At 31.1% G+C, this 17,193-nt stretch overlaps 1 protein-coding gene across 1 annotated transcript; it reads right to left on the bottom strand.

Annotated features, from left to right (window-relative positions):
* Positions 1–5,032: 5,032 nt before the first annotated feature.
* Positions 5,033–12,229, bottom strand: LOC109794246 (heparanase-like protein 2). The gene is made up of 12 exons (XM_083067283.1): positions 12,217–12,229; positions 11,882–12,091; positions 11,024–11,106; positions 9,735–9,786; positions 7,723–7,868; positions 7,577–7,613; positions 7,144–7,321; positions 6,868–7,022; positions 6,496–6,729; positions 6,168–6,357; positions 5,946–6,071; positions 5,033–5,378 (listed from the first exon to the last, which is right to left on the bottom strand). Exons 1-12 carry the CDS (start codon positions 12,227–12,229, stop codon positions 5,033–5,035), a joined length of 1,770 nt encoding a protein of 589 aa, XP_082923409.1.
* Positions 12,230–17,193: the final 4,964 nt, after the last annotated feature.

Raw genomic sequence — 17,193 nt, 5'->3', positions numbered from 1 at the left:
TGTATATTTCTCTGATTTGGGCAAAATACAAAAGTGTTATAAATAGAATACAAGGGAATAAATCTACACACTAATCTATCCCTAAAAATCTGGGAAATAATTCTCCCTATAAATGCTGTATCTAAATAATTAAAGGAGGGGAAATAAAATTGATCTTATTAACATTAAATCTTTACAAATCAGAATTGAATATTCTGATTGATATATGCTGATTTCCAACAGATTCTGATTGATATGTGCTGATAGCCAACATATATATATAATGTTTTAAAATTAAACAATTATTTATCTATTCAAATTAACATATGTTATAATTTTTGATATTATATCAATAATATTATTAATATATTTATAGATAAACTAATATACTTTTACAAAAATATAAGTATATTAATTAGAAATATATATCTGATCTTATATATTTATATTTTTGTAAAAATATATTAATATATATTAATATATATTTATCAAATTATTAGTTTATTTATAAATATAGGAAAATTATTATTGATATTAATTTATTAATAATATTAAAATATTAATAATATATAAATTTTATTTATTTAGTAATAATAAATATATATCATTTGATACATTACAAAAAATTATAATATATGTTAATTTAAATAAGCAAAAAATTATATAGTTTTAAAACATTATATATATATATTAAAATTTTAAAATTATTATATTTTTAATAAGAAAGACTAAAATTGCACAATCATGATATTTGAGAGATTAAAATTATTCAATTAAAAATGGTGAGACTAAAATTACACAACTATAATCTTTTAAAGACTGAAATTACTCAATTAAAACCTTAGGGATCAAAATTGCATAATTACCAAAAAATACAATGAAGGCACTATTCTCAGTTTTGGAACGGACCGTTCTGAAACCAGAACGGGCGTTCTGAAACCAGAACGGGCCGTTCTGAAACCAGAACGCCCCGTTCTGATGCACTTTTTGTGTGTTAATTTTGCACCTGGAACGGGCCGTTCCGGATGCAAAACTAAACACCAAAAGTGCAACCAGAACGACCCGTTCCGGTTTCAGAACGGGCCGTTCTGGGTCCAGGTGTTTTAAAAAAATTTGGCATCCATGTGGCATCCATGTGGCATCCACGTATGCATCTACGTGGCATGCACGTGGTTAAAAGTTAACTCCGTTTAAATAATTTAGACGGAAGTCCCACATTGAAACCAATTAATTAATTTGGGACTAAATTGAAACCAATTAATTAGTTTGAGACCAAATTGAAACCAAAAATTAAAATGGGACTAAATTGAAACAAACAATTAATATAAGGGACCAAATTAGTGTTTTAGCCATTATATTTTGGGTCAGAAATATAATATTATTATAGAGGAAAAATATTTTATAATATACATGTATTTATTTTATTTAATTATTTTGAGGAAAAAGAGAAGTGGGTTAGAAGAGAAGGAAAATGGGTTGGGTTGACCCAGCCCAATGGATTAATTTTAAGGAGTCAGGTAGCGTTAACCCTATCTACCTCATTTGCGTTCTGAAGGGTTAGGAAAAAAAACGAGAAACAAAGAGCTCTAAGGAAGAGTACTCAGGAACGACCTTAGATCACACCTTTGTCTTCTGCTCATCCAGGTAAGGGGGGAGTGAGAAACCTCGCTCTGGGTGTGAGATTGTATGCTGGGTAGTGGGATTGGTCCCCAATCCTGTGTTTGCTATATTTTTATGTATGCTCATGTATGAGGGGTTTCTCCCAATTGTATCTGTTTTGCTTATTATTTTTCTTATATGCAATTAATTGTATGACTTGAGATCTCTATGGGTTCCTATGGGAAACCCTATGAGAAAACGGGCAAAATATGAATGTTTTCTATTTTGCCTTCTGATTACTTTGTTGTGTTCTTTGTTGGATGTGATGCATGAGTATGTGGTTAATTTTGAAAATAAATATGTTTTAATATGATCTAGAGTGCTCTATGGGTTCCTATAGGAAACCCTATGAGAAATAGGCAAAATATGAAATATTTTCTGTTTTGATTTCTGATTTTTCTGTTATATTCCTTGTTTGATGAGATGTAAAAATATGTATTTAATTTTATAAATAAACGAGTTTTGATATAAATTAAAGTGCTCTGTGGAGGCTTTGTGAATATGATGATGTAAAGTGAAATGTGATTGAGACATGGGATATGAAATGTGATAATGAAATATGATGACGAAATGCGATGATATCATATGACCATGGGAAATGATAATGTGATATGAGAATGCATAGAGTCGTGATTGACATGCATCATTTTCATAAGTGTTTTAAGGGTACGATATGGAATACACCGCCAGAGAAGGCCCCCTAGTGTAAAAGCTTTGGGGATTAGTCCTTGGGGATAGCTCGGTTTGGAAGTCCCAGTCTCGCCCATTGTGTGCATGGGATGTATCTTGCGCGGCTTAGCTATCCCGACGAGACTCTGGTAGTATATCCTTCTAGTGAGAGTGCGCAGAGGGTGTGACCCGGCATGTACTCCTAGACTACTCTTCGTGTATTGCTAGCGGCAATATGCCATGTGATGTTTTACTGGCGCCACATGCATGATAATATGTAGTCCGTGTCCATACTTATGCATTTTTAATGTTATGTGATAAAGTGATGGTTTATGTCTTGGATGAGTGTGATTTTATTATTAATTTATCTATGTTATACCTGTTTTGTTTGTGTTTGGCTATTCGGCGTACATTTCTACACTATGAGCCAGAGTGAGATGTTTCTCACTCCCTTTTCTCGTGTTGTTTTGCTGTGACTATTATACAGGTGATCATCAGTGTGAGGCTGAGGATGTTGGTGATGAAATTTAGGCTTCTATGTTGGGTTTTGCTCTGATAGGACATGTGACATCGGGACATAGATAGGATTAGTTTAAGATGTTCTTATTAAATTATTTTGGAAAATTCAGTTTTATTTCTTTGTAATTTTACCGTCATGTTATTTGGATTAAGTTTATGAATGTGAACTCTTTACCCTTACGTAGTTGGAAATTTGATTTTTATTGATGTAAAATTATATATTTTTTTATAATTACTGTATATGTATGTTGGGGTAGAGGGTGTCACACCTTCAAGCAAAAAATGACAATCGTGAGCATTCGGGCAATAATTGACAATTGATTTTATTGGTGCTAAATGCATATGCATTATGAGGTCCATGTCAATTGAATCATATGTACATGTATACAAGTGAATTTATGTGATGAATTATATTGGTTATATGATTTATTTATTATTAGTTGAATTGTATTTTGTTGTATCAATATCTTTTTCTGTAATCTGTTATGATATATATTTTTACTTTTTTATTGTGTTTGGTTATCCAATTATATTCTACCTCGTGAGCCAGGTGAGATGTTTCTCACTCTCCTTGTTTTGTGTTATCTCTATTATATGTTCTTGTAAGTGATTTACATCATGAGGTTAAGGATGTTGTTGGTGTGACCTGGTCCTTGTAGTTGGGTTTCTGCTCTGATACGATGTGATATCGGGACGTAGAGAGAGATTATCTTCTTTTGTCAAGTTTTAAGATAATTGTTTGTTTTGTTGTAGTGGATTTAATTGAGATTTTAGTTGGTTTTGTTTGGTTAAAAATGTGATCCCTTCTATGTTGAACACGTTAGATTTTATTTATGAAAGAGTCTTGTATTCAGTTTTATTTATTCGCGAGATAGAAGGTGTCACAAAAATGAAATCAAGAAATAGAAAATAGAAAATTTTAGCAGCTAAATCTTTGTCTACTTTTTTCCTTCATCGTCATTGCTGGCTATTTAGATTTTTTTTCAAAAAAATAAGACTCTCTTCTTTCATCTCACTCTACCTGAGTGCATGTTAATGAACATAATAATGCTTGAGTATTCCCTCTTATGTGAATTTATTAATTTTATTTTAAACTCTAAATTTTAATAATAACAATTTAAACTAATTATTTTTTATCATGCAAATTCAAAAAACACATGCACGAGTATTGAAAAATAGATTTGTTGACTTATTTAAATTTGCGTTTACTGGCTTATTTAACGTAGATAACGTAAGATAGGATATTAAATAGGCTAATAGGTCATACCATGCTTTTAAAAGAGTCAGGCTAGGCTTATAAAAAAAGTCTATGACAAATAATAGACCAAACTTGGGCTTTAATTTAATAAACTTGGTGTTTGCCTGCCTTGCTTGTCCTGGCCTTTTCTTATCCCCAATTTCATGTGCTTTTACGGTTTAGAATGACACGTAAGAAAATACCTAACCCTTATTTTTTTGTTTTTAATAAGCTTTTAGGTTAATTGGTCACATAGTCCAACCCAATAGTCTTTTTATCCTCTATAGCCTTTTTTATTTTATTTAATAAATATTTTAATTATGTTACTAACCCAATTAATTTAATTAATTACGTTAGAAACTATAATTATTTTATCAAGAAATATTTTATTTATTTTGTGAAAAATGGGATTTTACTTTTAGCAGGCATTTCAACATTATTTTTTAATTGAATTTAAAAAAAACTAATTTATTTTTCTCTATAATATTCTAAATCTTTAATAAAACCTCTCAAATAATATAATACAACAGTTATATAAATTGCATAATCATTCTAATAAATCAACTACGGATTGGTCAATAAAATTTAGAATACAAATTAGTTACCAACATTGTTGATTAATATTATGTGGACGTGATGAAACAGTAAAGTTCTAAATATGTACAAATTGTTGTCTTGTATGTTGCTAATTAACATTTTGTGCTTATTATCCACATGCTGGTGCATTGAAGTTCTTGGTATATACAAATATAAATGTGTAATCATTCTAATAAATCAACTACGAATTTTTCATTAAAATTTTATTAATGTTCTAGTAATTAGAATTAGAAATATTTTCCCACACTAACATTTTAATATTTTATTGTCATATTGCAGATTGATATCATGTGTATGTGTTGGAACAATGAAACTATAGATATGTATAAATTCTTGTATTGTAAGTTTCTAATTAACAGTTTGTACTTGCTATCAACATGTTGGTGCATTGAAGCTCTTGGTATAGACAAATACAATTGAGTCAGGGTCTGCTTTGATTGGAGAAGAAGCATCAACCAACCGTGGTTTCATTTCTGGTATGTCTAGTGAATTTGTCAATTGTAGTGGAGTTCCATTCAATAATACCACATCACTTCGAATGTTTCCATCTTTGGGTGTCAGATGGTATTCTTCCCTAGTAGTCGTTGGTACTTTTCCTGGTATCGTCTCCAAGACGGGATCCAAATTCATGTCATCAACGAGGGATACATTGAAAGTAGTGGAATTGGACATGTTTATGAGTAGCACAGTGATTCCAGGCTGAGAGTAAGGAAAGCAACTAGTAGTGATTAATTAGAAAGAGAAATAAGATTAAGAACAAATGGCACACATTGTCTTTAGACGTTATAGAAACTTGTTTGATTTAATCTATATAATTACTTTTTCCCAAATAATTGTAACACTTTATGATATGCTAATTATTTTTCTATAGAATGGTGTTGTTAACCTCTATATGAATAGTTTTTTTTTGTGAAGACAAAATAAGGGGAGAAAAAAAAAGAAAAAAAAAGACATTTTGAGATAAATGAGCTTACCCCTTTCTTTGAGCAATGAGCGTATGCACGCAAAAATGGTGATCCTTCGTGGGAAACCGAAAGCACTTTGCTTCCCATAAGTCGATGCCATAAAAGCGCTCTAATTGATCAAAATACGTTTTGATTAGAATGACATGTTAATCCATAATTAAGTCTTGATCACTTAGGTTGTTTGATAAATTTTTGTAGAATATTAACTTAGAAATATAACAGATAAAGAATGTTGGTTGTGCATGCTAGGGTAAGTTTTAAATGAATTAGACATTCATTAGTAGCGAGTGCCTCTCCCACACAAATGAAACACGACTTACCCATAATAATCCGGGTTAGGAATGAAGCTTGTTGTGTTTAGCAAACCATAGTTTCCTCCAACTAGAGTTTGTCTACAATAAACCTTGTGGTTTAAGGTTGATGTCATGCCCAACTGGTCCAAGTACCTATTTATATTAAGTTAAGAGATCTTAACATATATAGTTGCGGAATTTTGAAAAAGAAACAAAAAAGAACTCAATTCATTGGCATATTAGACCGACCAAAACCCATTAACAAAAGTGTGAGACACATCTTTGCTACCACTGTTATAGGCTCCACCAACTTCCCCAACCCATGGTGCTTCCCACGGTGTGAATTCCTTGACTGCTTGAGCAACATTTTTGAAAGTTTCAGCAACTTGACTCAAGAAATATGGGTCTTGAATCTTGTTGATAACATCCTTGTCAACACCTTAATTTATTTGGAATAAATATTGTTAGAAGCAAAACAATCACTAAGAGCTAAGTAGTAAAGTGCATGCTATTGCTATTGACAAAAAAGAAAAAACAATATAAATATATCTACATACACTCACACACACATACATACCGGCACCAAGGTTGTAAATGTGGTGGGTCACTCCATCAACCACGCCAGGCCCAACATTTAGTAAGAAGCTTTGAAACCATTCCTTACCATAGAAACCACCGGGGCCTAACACTTTAGGCCTTCTAGAAGCATCTGGGTATAGTAGATTAACTATACGTCTGAGCATAGTGATGTCTTTAGCATATTGAACACTGTCTACTCTGGCTCCTATCCCCTCAGCACATAGCTCATTTCCTATTAAGCATCATAAATCATAATGCACATGGGATCAATCGGAGAAAATAAAAAAAATAACATACGTAGAGATATATATGCATGTAATTCAAATATCGAAGGTTGAATGAAAATTAATTGAAGATTTAATTTAGCTACCCAATTCATATGAATCTATTTTGTATCCTTTTGATATTGTGTACTTCATGAGACTTATGGCATTTTTTGGATTCCAGTTTCCAACCCAGTTCAACTTGTCTTGTATGGAATTTTTCTTTCCAGTGAGAGCATTCAACCCAAAAATTAATTTCACTCTGCAAAATACGCAAATAAAGAAAACAAAAAAAATGCATGTCAGAATTGAATGTAGCACGCTACTAACATATATCATAGTACCTCGTGCTGAAAAAATAATGGTAAAAACTAAACAAGTACCCAGTTTTGTTAAAAAACTCATGTACTTCATCCCATCTCATTTTGGGAAGGCATGCTGTGCTGAAACCAAAAAGACCACCTTCTCTCTTCTTGAAATGAGGGCATTTCTTTTGCTTCCCAAATTGGTAAACAATCTGATCTTCCACTGAACCTCCTAATCTGATCAGGGGATTAAATGCTGCAAAATTTTGGAATGATAGGTAATGTGAAATTCATAGACTAATATTGTCTACACATGATCATATGATATATGCTATAGACATTTGACAATTAAAATGTCACATCTTGCCTCCACTGAACTAAAGAACGAGGATGACCAAAAATGATTGATACAAAAGCAAACAACCTAGAAGGGCCAACAATACTTTTTCTTGTAAGTTTTTTTTCTTTTTAAAATGATCATACGATTAGACCTGAGAAAAATAAAACCTACCCTTGATTGCATTTGATAGAACTTTGTTACTCAAGTCCTGCAAAAGTTGCAACAACAAACACATGGGAAACTAGTTATATTCTTTTTCTATTGAAATTATGTACGATGAAAATATACATGGTGCATTGGTGCCTAATGGTAAATACCAAATTCAGAATGCCCGTTTGTCCCCAGGGACAATCGTTGTAGTTGCACTTATTAGCAGGCCACCAGTCCAAAGTTGCACAAACAAAATTATTATCTGTCGTAGCAATGGATGTGACCCCATTCACTATGAGTTTCACATATTCTGCTGAAGATAAGGAAAATAATAAAAGAGTAGCATAACATAGAGTTATTTTCACATACATTATGAAAAGTGATTGAAAAGAAACTATGGAAAACCACACCAAGTCTTCAAGATTTATGCAAATTTTATATTCTTGCTACTTGCCAATATTAGTCGACCTAATTACTTCTTTTACGCAAGTTATTAGCTGTTTTTGCTTGTCTTCAATACTTTTAAGGATCATGTATCTAGTCATTAGTTTTTTAGAAATTCAATCATTTTGTTCTTTAATCTACCTGTATTTTTGTTTGCCACAGTATTCCCATATCAATTTTGTCTTTTACACGAAACCTTTTTCATTATCAAAAGTCAAATTTCAGTTTGACATATGTCACGTGAGACTTTATTGGCAAAAATTGTTGGCTAATAGTTGATTTTTTCAATAACAGTTTTTCTCATATATATGTTCTGGAATACTTTAGGATAAGCCCGATGAGTTACCTTCCTTAAAAAAATAGTCACTTAAAGAGTCAACTAATTTAAGGGTATTAATTTTTGTTACTAGCTTGCTTAATTATTACTATTTTTTGACACTGCTTAATTATTATGTTGACAAATTAAACTTGCTGCCTAAAATCAAATCATATATGAAATATGAATTTTAGGATAGTTGTTACAATAACATTAAAAAAACTCATCATACATACACATATAGTAATATGTGATTGAACACACAAGCATAAAAACTTTTAATTATTGCCTTATTAAATTTTAATTAAATTCGTTGTTCTCTCTTACAACACGTTTCTCTCAAAGAAATTAATTTCTATGTTGATGATGTAAATATTAGTTTTTACACCGTGACCCAACCCGCATTAGAATCATAAGTGGTATGTTGATTGACATGTATAATAATCAACCTAAAAGTCATATTTAATTTATCATCAATTCTAATTATTTGGCATTGTAATTTTCTTTTTCCATCAATTTGTTTCATACATTAAATAAAACAAATACTAACAAATGCTTTAGATATTGCAAAATGAAATAATTAAGAGCAAACACAAAATACTTGTGAGATGGGAATAAAATCATTGAAACCAATTATAAATAATTTTAGATATGTTTAAAAATTTTCACATTAGAACTACAATATAAACATTTTTCATATTAGGATATATTTTAATGATGAAATTTGAATGTTTAGAAAAGAAGTTTAGAAAATTGTCATTTATATATTATTTTATTTTCAAATTAAAATTAGTGTGCATATGATTTTTAAATTAGAATTGATTACAAGTTTTGATCTATAATAATTATATAAAAAAAACATTTATTATTCCCCCAAAGTGTATCATCTTTCCATTTCATTTTTTATTTATGGGTTGTCTCTCTATATTTTTAAATTTTGTACATATTTGCTGAGTTTTTAAATTGTACAACTATTTTTGTCACATTCCATTTCTTCTTTCTTATTATCCCATGTGTGGTAAACCATCTCTATTTTTATGTTGTTATCCTCATGATATATATAAACATGTGTTAGTATATAGGTGACTATAAAGATCCGGCCTTTACAATTTCTTATTCATTGTCTTGTTGTGTTATATTTAGATTGATCTTTTACACTTTTTGAATGCTGAAGAATTTTTGCTTTTGCACTCTTGACATTCTTTAGGATTATATTTCAGCTTTAGAGTTTCCTTTGAAGTCTTCTCCTAGATAGAGAGATTTGAGAATAAATAAAAGAATTTTCCTCAACATAAAAATGCATGAAGTCGGATAAATGAATTAAATAAATAAGATTAAACAAATAACAAAAAAATTAATGTCTAGTTCCTATTAGAAAAATACAATCACCGAGTCTAGGCACTTAACGGTTGAATTTACAGGGTGAATCGTAGGGGATTTCTCCATAGCAACTCCAACCTCCTTCAAGTTTCTTCCATGAAACCAAAAATCAAACATCAAGAAGATTGGGAGGGTGAGGCGTGCCACTCTCAAGGGAAAGATAAGCAAGAATGATGTTCTTACCATAAGGAGAATTTCAATGATGAAAGAAGTTAAGGAGAAATTTCCCTTTTAAATATTTAGTATTTTTATTCGTTGTGTTGTTATGTTATATTTAGATTGACCATTTGCACTTTTTGAATGGTGTATTAGTAGAAAATGAGGTGTAGAAGCAAACATGCAAAAAGCGTGACTAGTGTGTGGAACATGTGACTTGGTTGGCTTGTGTGAACTTATAAGAGAGACAATCCTACGAGGGAGTGGAGGTCCACTACTTGAAGAAAATTATCCACTCTCTCATGGCCCAAACACGCCCAATAGGCACATCTCTGAAACAATAGTTGAACCCCTTTTGAAATACTAAATACACTCCTAGAGGGAAAATCACAAGGAATTAAATTTAGAAACAATTTGATCCAAAAATAAAAGAAAATATATACAAACAAATATTTCCAAAGAGAAAATGGACTACTCAAAGTAACCGAAAGCTCAAAATGAGCTTGACCCTTCTTCCTTCAAGTATACCCCACTCTTCTTGGCTTCATTTGCATTTGAACCCTGGGCATAATTAAATCATTCCACTACAATTCAAATGTTTTACATTCTCGGTTGAAACTATAACACCCAAGTTTTCTAAAACTATTAATAGTATATTTTGATTAATTAAAGGATTTAATGAGATATTTTATAGGCTTTTAATAATTATGAGCATTTTAATTAAATAATAAATAATTGAAAATATTGTTTTGCATACTATTTATTAGAGAAATGTGTATGATATTTTGTAATAATAAGTATTTAGAGAAAAACTCGTTTTTGCTAAGAATATTGGTATATTTTATTTTAATTATAATGGTACGAGGAGAAATATATTTATTTTATGTATTATATATTTGTTAATTATTAATTATTATTTTTTGTTAGGGGTGTGCATAGTTTGGTTTTTTAAAAAAACCGCACCAAACTGCATTACACCATTTTAATAAAATAAACTGGTTTATAAATTATGTAAACCACTTTAATAAACCAGTTTAAAACTGAATTACTTTAATAAACAAGTTTATAATCGGTTTAAAACCAGTTTCATAATAAAACCAGTTTTTGAACTGGTTTGAAGAAATAAACCACAAACTATTACACACACATGAATTCCAGCCCGAAAGGCATACCTTTGGGAAGTTCACATCAAAAGCAGCCATAATAGCAATTGTGGATGAACAAACAAACGCTGCAGAGCTTGATAGTCCAGAACCTGTAAAAAAGATGCCCTTTTTCCTTTTAATTTAAAGCCATCAACAGACAAATTGTAATCTCTAATAGAAAACCAGAGATAATGATCAACATTCACTTGGAGGTAAACTACAGATTGCATTATCAATTAATACTGAATTAAACAACAATTCTACACTCTTTCTTTTTCATCCAAAAAACAAAACCACTGTATCTATTATATTATTCAACGCTCCTTCATTCATACATAGCATATCGTTTCAAATTTTACAGTACAGATTGTAAATATATCATTAAAATAAAATTGCAAGCACTCTTTTTTATCAAGTAACCAGAATGCGCACAAGTCTAGGACCAGGACTAATAGTTCGAATGACCAATACTCTGCATCATCTTGGCAGCGTTAAGCAAGGTTCATTAAGGAGAACAAACACAAAGCACATACATCTAACTGAGCTAGCCATTATACCTCAAAATAAAACGAGGAAACGACAAGAGAAATATGAAATAAACTCACCCACAAATAAAATAATGGCCCCATTTGTGATTCTTCAAGTCGATTTCCTGCATGAAAAACACAGCCAATGAATATCAACAAAACAGAACAATTTTATTGACAAAAAATGAATAGCAAACAAGCATTCTTAGAAGATATGTGTTATTAATACATCAATTTACACACCAATATTTTATATTTTTCTCTCTTTCTCTTGATCGTAAAATTTGTTATACGAATAAATAATAATAGTAACAATAATCCTCTTCTTAAAGCTGTTTTAAGCTTCACATTATTATACAGTGCTTGACCAAAAGGATTCGAGGATCCACCTGGAGAGGATCAGCATGATAAGTGCAAACAGAATATTTTCCACCATTCACGTTAGCGATCTTAAGAACCTTTTCAGACTCGTTTCTCCGAATGGCCATGATTGTGTCTTGCCGAATAGCCATAGGCAACACCGAATAACCTTCATAATCAATGTGCTCCCCGATCAAGTTCACTCTCCCTGCACCGCAAAACACCTTACAACAATCACACATCCATACAATAGCATACACGTGCCGACAATAACACATTCAATTACTAGGTGAAATAGTTAATTCCGTTCGAAATCCGCATCAAACCCACTACCTCCACTGACCATCTATCAAAAGCGTGGCTGAGCAATGAAATGTGGTTTATTTGTTGTGCGTATGCGAGATAAAGTGAGTGAGAGGGCTGTTCCGCTTTCCGATTTTAGTGAACCAAAGCTTTTTAAAAAAATAAGTTCAATTTTTTAGTTTCACTTTAAAAATTAAAACCGGTTCAATTTATTATAATTGGTTCCGGGTTTTTTTAAATAGTTTGGTTTGGTTTTAAATTCAATGTGGTTTTTTTGGTTTTTTTGAACAGCCCTATTTTTTGTTATAATTATTTGGGTTGGGAGAAATATGTTTATTTGATATATTATTTATTTATAAGTGTTAATATTTGATGGAAAGGAAATGAGAACTATGGTTCAAGTATTTTTACTGAAGAGTTAAGTGTGAGTTAAGTTTGTAAAAAGTAGGTTATGAGAGTTATTTTATTTACGCTTTTCATTTTTCATATTATGCATATGCTCATAGGAAGGAGATCCATACCTCATACGAGAACACCTCGGAGATCAATGTCCTTCATCAACCGTTCATCGAGGTAAAGGGGAGTGTGTAATCTCCCTTTGGACATGGGATAATTGCGAGGTAGTGAGATTGGAACCCAATCTCTTTTCTGTTGAATGCATTGTACGAGGGGGAAACTCAATTTGTATCAGTTCCTTTGTCTTCTATATGATTCTTCATTGCTTTAATTGATGCTATTTATTTTTAATTTTGTGTATTGAACTAATCTTGTGGCTCTTGAATTGTTCGTGAGTTCCTATTGTGACACCCTTACTACCCCAACACATATAAATAAATCTTGTAATTAACTAAAGAATAAAATATTCAACAATGGTAAAAAAGGTTCACATAAAACCTTCATAAATAACTAAAATAATTAAAATATATGGAAAGCACACAAGAAAAAAAAACACAACATAATCCATCATAACTCCTTACTGAATGAAATATTCACAAGAATTTATATATATCATAATTTATCAATCATTCATCATCTTCACATCTCAATTACATCAATCCATCACAATCCACACAAATCTTACAATTAACACTATGCCAAGGCCACGCCACATCTGACACAAGTGATACGAGTTAATTGCCTCATTCATCCCACACCATGCCAGGGGCACGCTCATCCTCGTAGCATCACTTACCCAAGGTTCGTCTCATCCCTGTTCATTAGTGTGAGGAACCATAGTCACATTCCAATCCACACAAGTCTTGCAATTAACCCTATGACAGGGCTGCCATATTTGACATAAGTGATGCGTGTTAATTGCCTCACTCATCCCACACTATGCCAGGGGCACGCTCGTCCTTGAAGCATCACTGCTCAAGGTTCATCTCATCCCTGGTCATTAGTGTGAGGTACCACAATCACAATCATAATCATATCCACACAACATCTCATCTCATATCTCAATTCCATATTACATACACAATTCCATATCACATACACAACAGATAAATCCAACAAAAATAAGGGTTTACACACCCCTAATGCAATTCACATCTATATCATCAATTCTTATCAATTAACATAATAATAACATTCATAAATTAATAAAATAATCAATAGAATTATCAATTTAATATAATTTAACATAAATGGTAAAACCCACAATTATTCTAAAACCTAGCTCACATGCACTTTTCTACAATTTCGTTCTCTCTCCCAAATCGTCATTCTTACAAATTAAATATATATTTCTAATCCTCAACACATACAGAATCTAATGCTATCATTAATTCCTCAAACAGAAATAATCTAATTTTTCCAAAACCTAACTTACAGGAACTTTTCTATAATTTCATTCTCTCTCCCAGAGCATCATTTTTACAAATAAATCATATATTCGTAATCCTAAATACATACAGAATCACATAAGACCAATAATTCTCCAAACAGAAATAATTATAAAATTACTCATAATCATAAGGGACTCTTCCTCTACCCATTTCCCTCATGTAACTCTACATATAAATAATCCCCTTTTCCCCCGTACCTGGATAAACAGCAGTTGAAACCAAAACAGAGATCTCTTGATCTCCTCCTCTAAGTGCCCCTCAATCTTCAAAGAGTGTAGAAGGGAAAGAAGAGAATGTAGAAGAAAGAAGTCAGAACTAAAAGAAGTCAGAACTGAAAAATATGATTTTAGGAGTGCGAGAGCACTCAATTTATAGGCATCAGGATTCGCGAAACGGCCCGTTTCAAATCCGGAACGGCCCGTTCTGAAATCTCACGTCATGTGTAAAATTCACATCCAGAACGGCCCCTTCTGGGGTTTGCATTAAAACTCTCAACGGTCATATTTTGAAACGGCCCGTTCTCAAATAAGGTTCAAAGGCCATTTCTGAAGTCCGGAACGGCCCGTTCCCAACTAAGAATCATAGACAAATTTTATGGTTTTGAACGGGCCGTTCCAAATCCGGAACGGCCCGTTCCGGCTCCCAAAAGTAGGTCTATTTAGTAATTTGGAATGGCCTGTTCCGTGCTACTAAACCACCTTAATTGGGCTCTTGACCTAGTGGAAATTGGGTTGTTACACCTATGGGAACCCTAAGAGAATGCATTTTTGGTGATTGAATGAAAAGTTTAATAACTATGTAATTATGTGCATTATATGTCATGTTTGAACTATACATATAATTTATTTCATGTAATTTAAATTGTTTGAGAACTTGTGAATGCATGTAGTTCCTATAAGTAACCATTGCTTATAGAGAAAAGTGAAGATTGATGTTATATGCTCGAATATATGAAATTAAGGTTGGATTTGAGTAATTGAGGGTATAATAAACTAATATTAGGCTTTAATTTATGTTTTTACCTATTGGAAATGAGAAGAGAGTTTGGGTATTAGTTGTGCCTTGTTCTGAATTCTTGTATGATTATACTTTGATATTGATGGGATTTCTTTGTGTGTGATTAATAAAATTGAGTTTTTGGTGTTGGGTTAGAAATTAGATATTTGGGCTATAGTTTAGACTCAAGAATCATCTAAAAATGTTAAGGAATGATCGAGTTATGTGAGTTAAAAGATGAACCTCATATTCTGTAGGCGAAATGTAACATGTGTATATTATAAGCCTTTAGAGTAGACATGAATGAAATAATTAGGATTTCTAATCTACATGAAAGTTGTATACTTGGATATAAGCTTTCAAATACCATTGGAATAACTTAAAAAGGAGGTCTAGAACTCGAGTTATGTTCAAGTTAGTGAGAGGAGGTCAGGCTGTCAGATTTGGGTTGAAATGTTGAGATTTTGTAATTTTTAAAAATAGTTGATGGTAGAACTAGCTCTTAATATAAGCATAGAAGTTGTGCAAAATTGCCTTATATTTCAAGGAACATTAATATCAAATTGATACCATATGTATGTCTGTAGATAAGGTGTTTAGACAACACAATGTCATAGAAGATTAAGTTATGAAAATATAGTGTGTGAAAGACGATAATGAATAACTTTACTGTTTAGGTGTTTCATCTTATGAATAATTTGAGGTACCTATAACAATATTTAGGAAAGAGAAATCATGAAAGAGAATAATTGTGAATATTTATGATGTGATTTGATTGTTAATGACTTGAGGTGTATCGAGCTAATGTATGTAAATGTGTGTTTGAAATGTGAACTTATGACTCTTGTGTGATACAATGTATTATGTGTTGGTTATCTTGTCCAAGGAATGATTCTTGTACTAATTGTTTGAGATGATTGAATATGAAATGTGAAGTTATGACAATTGAATGTTGTAAATGAAATGTGTACAACAAATTATTAAACGATAAATTGTTTGAGTATTTATATCGATATCTTGATAAAGTGAATGAGGTTTTTCCTTTGTATATAGATGAGGCTATTGTGAAAGTAAATTGACATGCATTTATGATGCATATTATTATAATATGATAATGTTGTGAGTCCTGTTCGACATGCATCGTACGCTTAATTGAGACTTAGCCTTCGGGTGGTGGCCTTCTGTAACACCCAAGTTTTCAATAAAGTTATTATTATTATTATAATAATAATTATTATTATTATATGATATTTGGTCATAATTATTTTAATAATTATAGAAGAATATTATTTTGTACGTTTTAAATAATTATTGTTTTGGACAATTATTTTGTACGTATTAAATAAGTATTTTTTATTAGCATATTTAAATAAATATTTATATGTTTTAAGAGAAGGTTGATTTTATATGATATTTTGTTATTGAAATTATATTATTATATTTGGCTAAAACACTAATTTGGTCCCTTATAATAATTGTTTGTTTCAATTTAGTCCCACTTTTATTTTTGGTTTCAATTTGGTCCCAAACTAATTAATTGGTTTCAATTTGGTCCCTTAAAAATTAATTGGTTTCAATTTGGGACTTCCGTCCAAATTATTTCAACGGAGTTAACTTTTGTCCACGTGGATGCCACGTAGATGCATACGTGGATACCACGTGGATGCCATGTGGATGCCACGTGGATGACAATTTTTTTAAAATACCTTGACCCAGAACGGCCCGTTCTGAAACCAGAACGGGCCGTTCTGGTTTCTTTTTTGGTGTATGAATTTTGCATTCAGAACGGCCCGTTCCAAATGCAAAATTAACACACAAAAAGTGAAACCAGAACGGCCCGTTCCGGTTTCAGAACGGGCCGTTCCGGTTTTAACTTTTTTTTTTTAAAATATAATATATTAATAATTTTACAAAATATATATTATTAATTATATTTTAATTATGTTGTTATATCTAATAAAATAAATATTTTAATAAAATAAGTAATTTTAAAATTTTTACCATAAAAAAATACTTTTCAAAATTATTACATTTTTTAATAAAATTAATAAAGAATATCATAACATTACGATTTTAGTTTCTCCCATTAAAAATTAATAATTTTAATATATATATATATATATATATATATATATATATATATTGCGGAAAAATATAATGTATA

The sequence above is a fragment of the Cajanus cajan genome, chromosome 11 (assembly GCF_000230855.2).
Source record: "Cajanus cajan strain Asha chromosome 11, NIPB_CcT2T_4, whole genome shotgun sequence".
NCBI lineage: Eukaryota > Viridiplantae > Streptophyta > Magnoliopsida > Fabales > Fabaceae > Cajanus > Cajanus cajan.
Note: the sequence above shows the minus strand (reverse complement) of the source record. Positions and strands in the feature narration are given on the sequence as shown.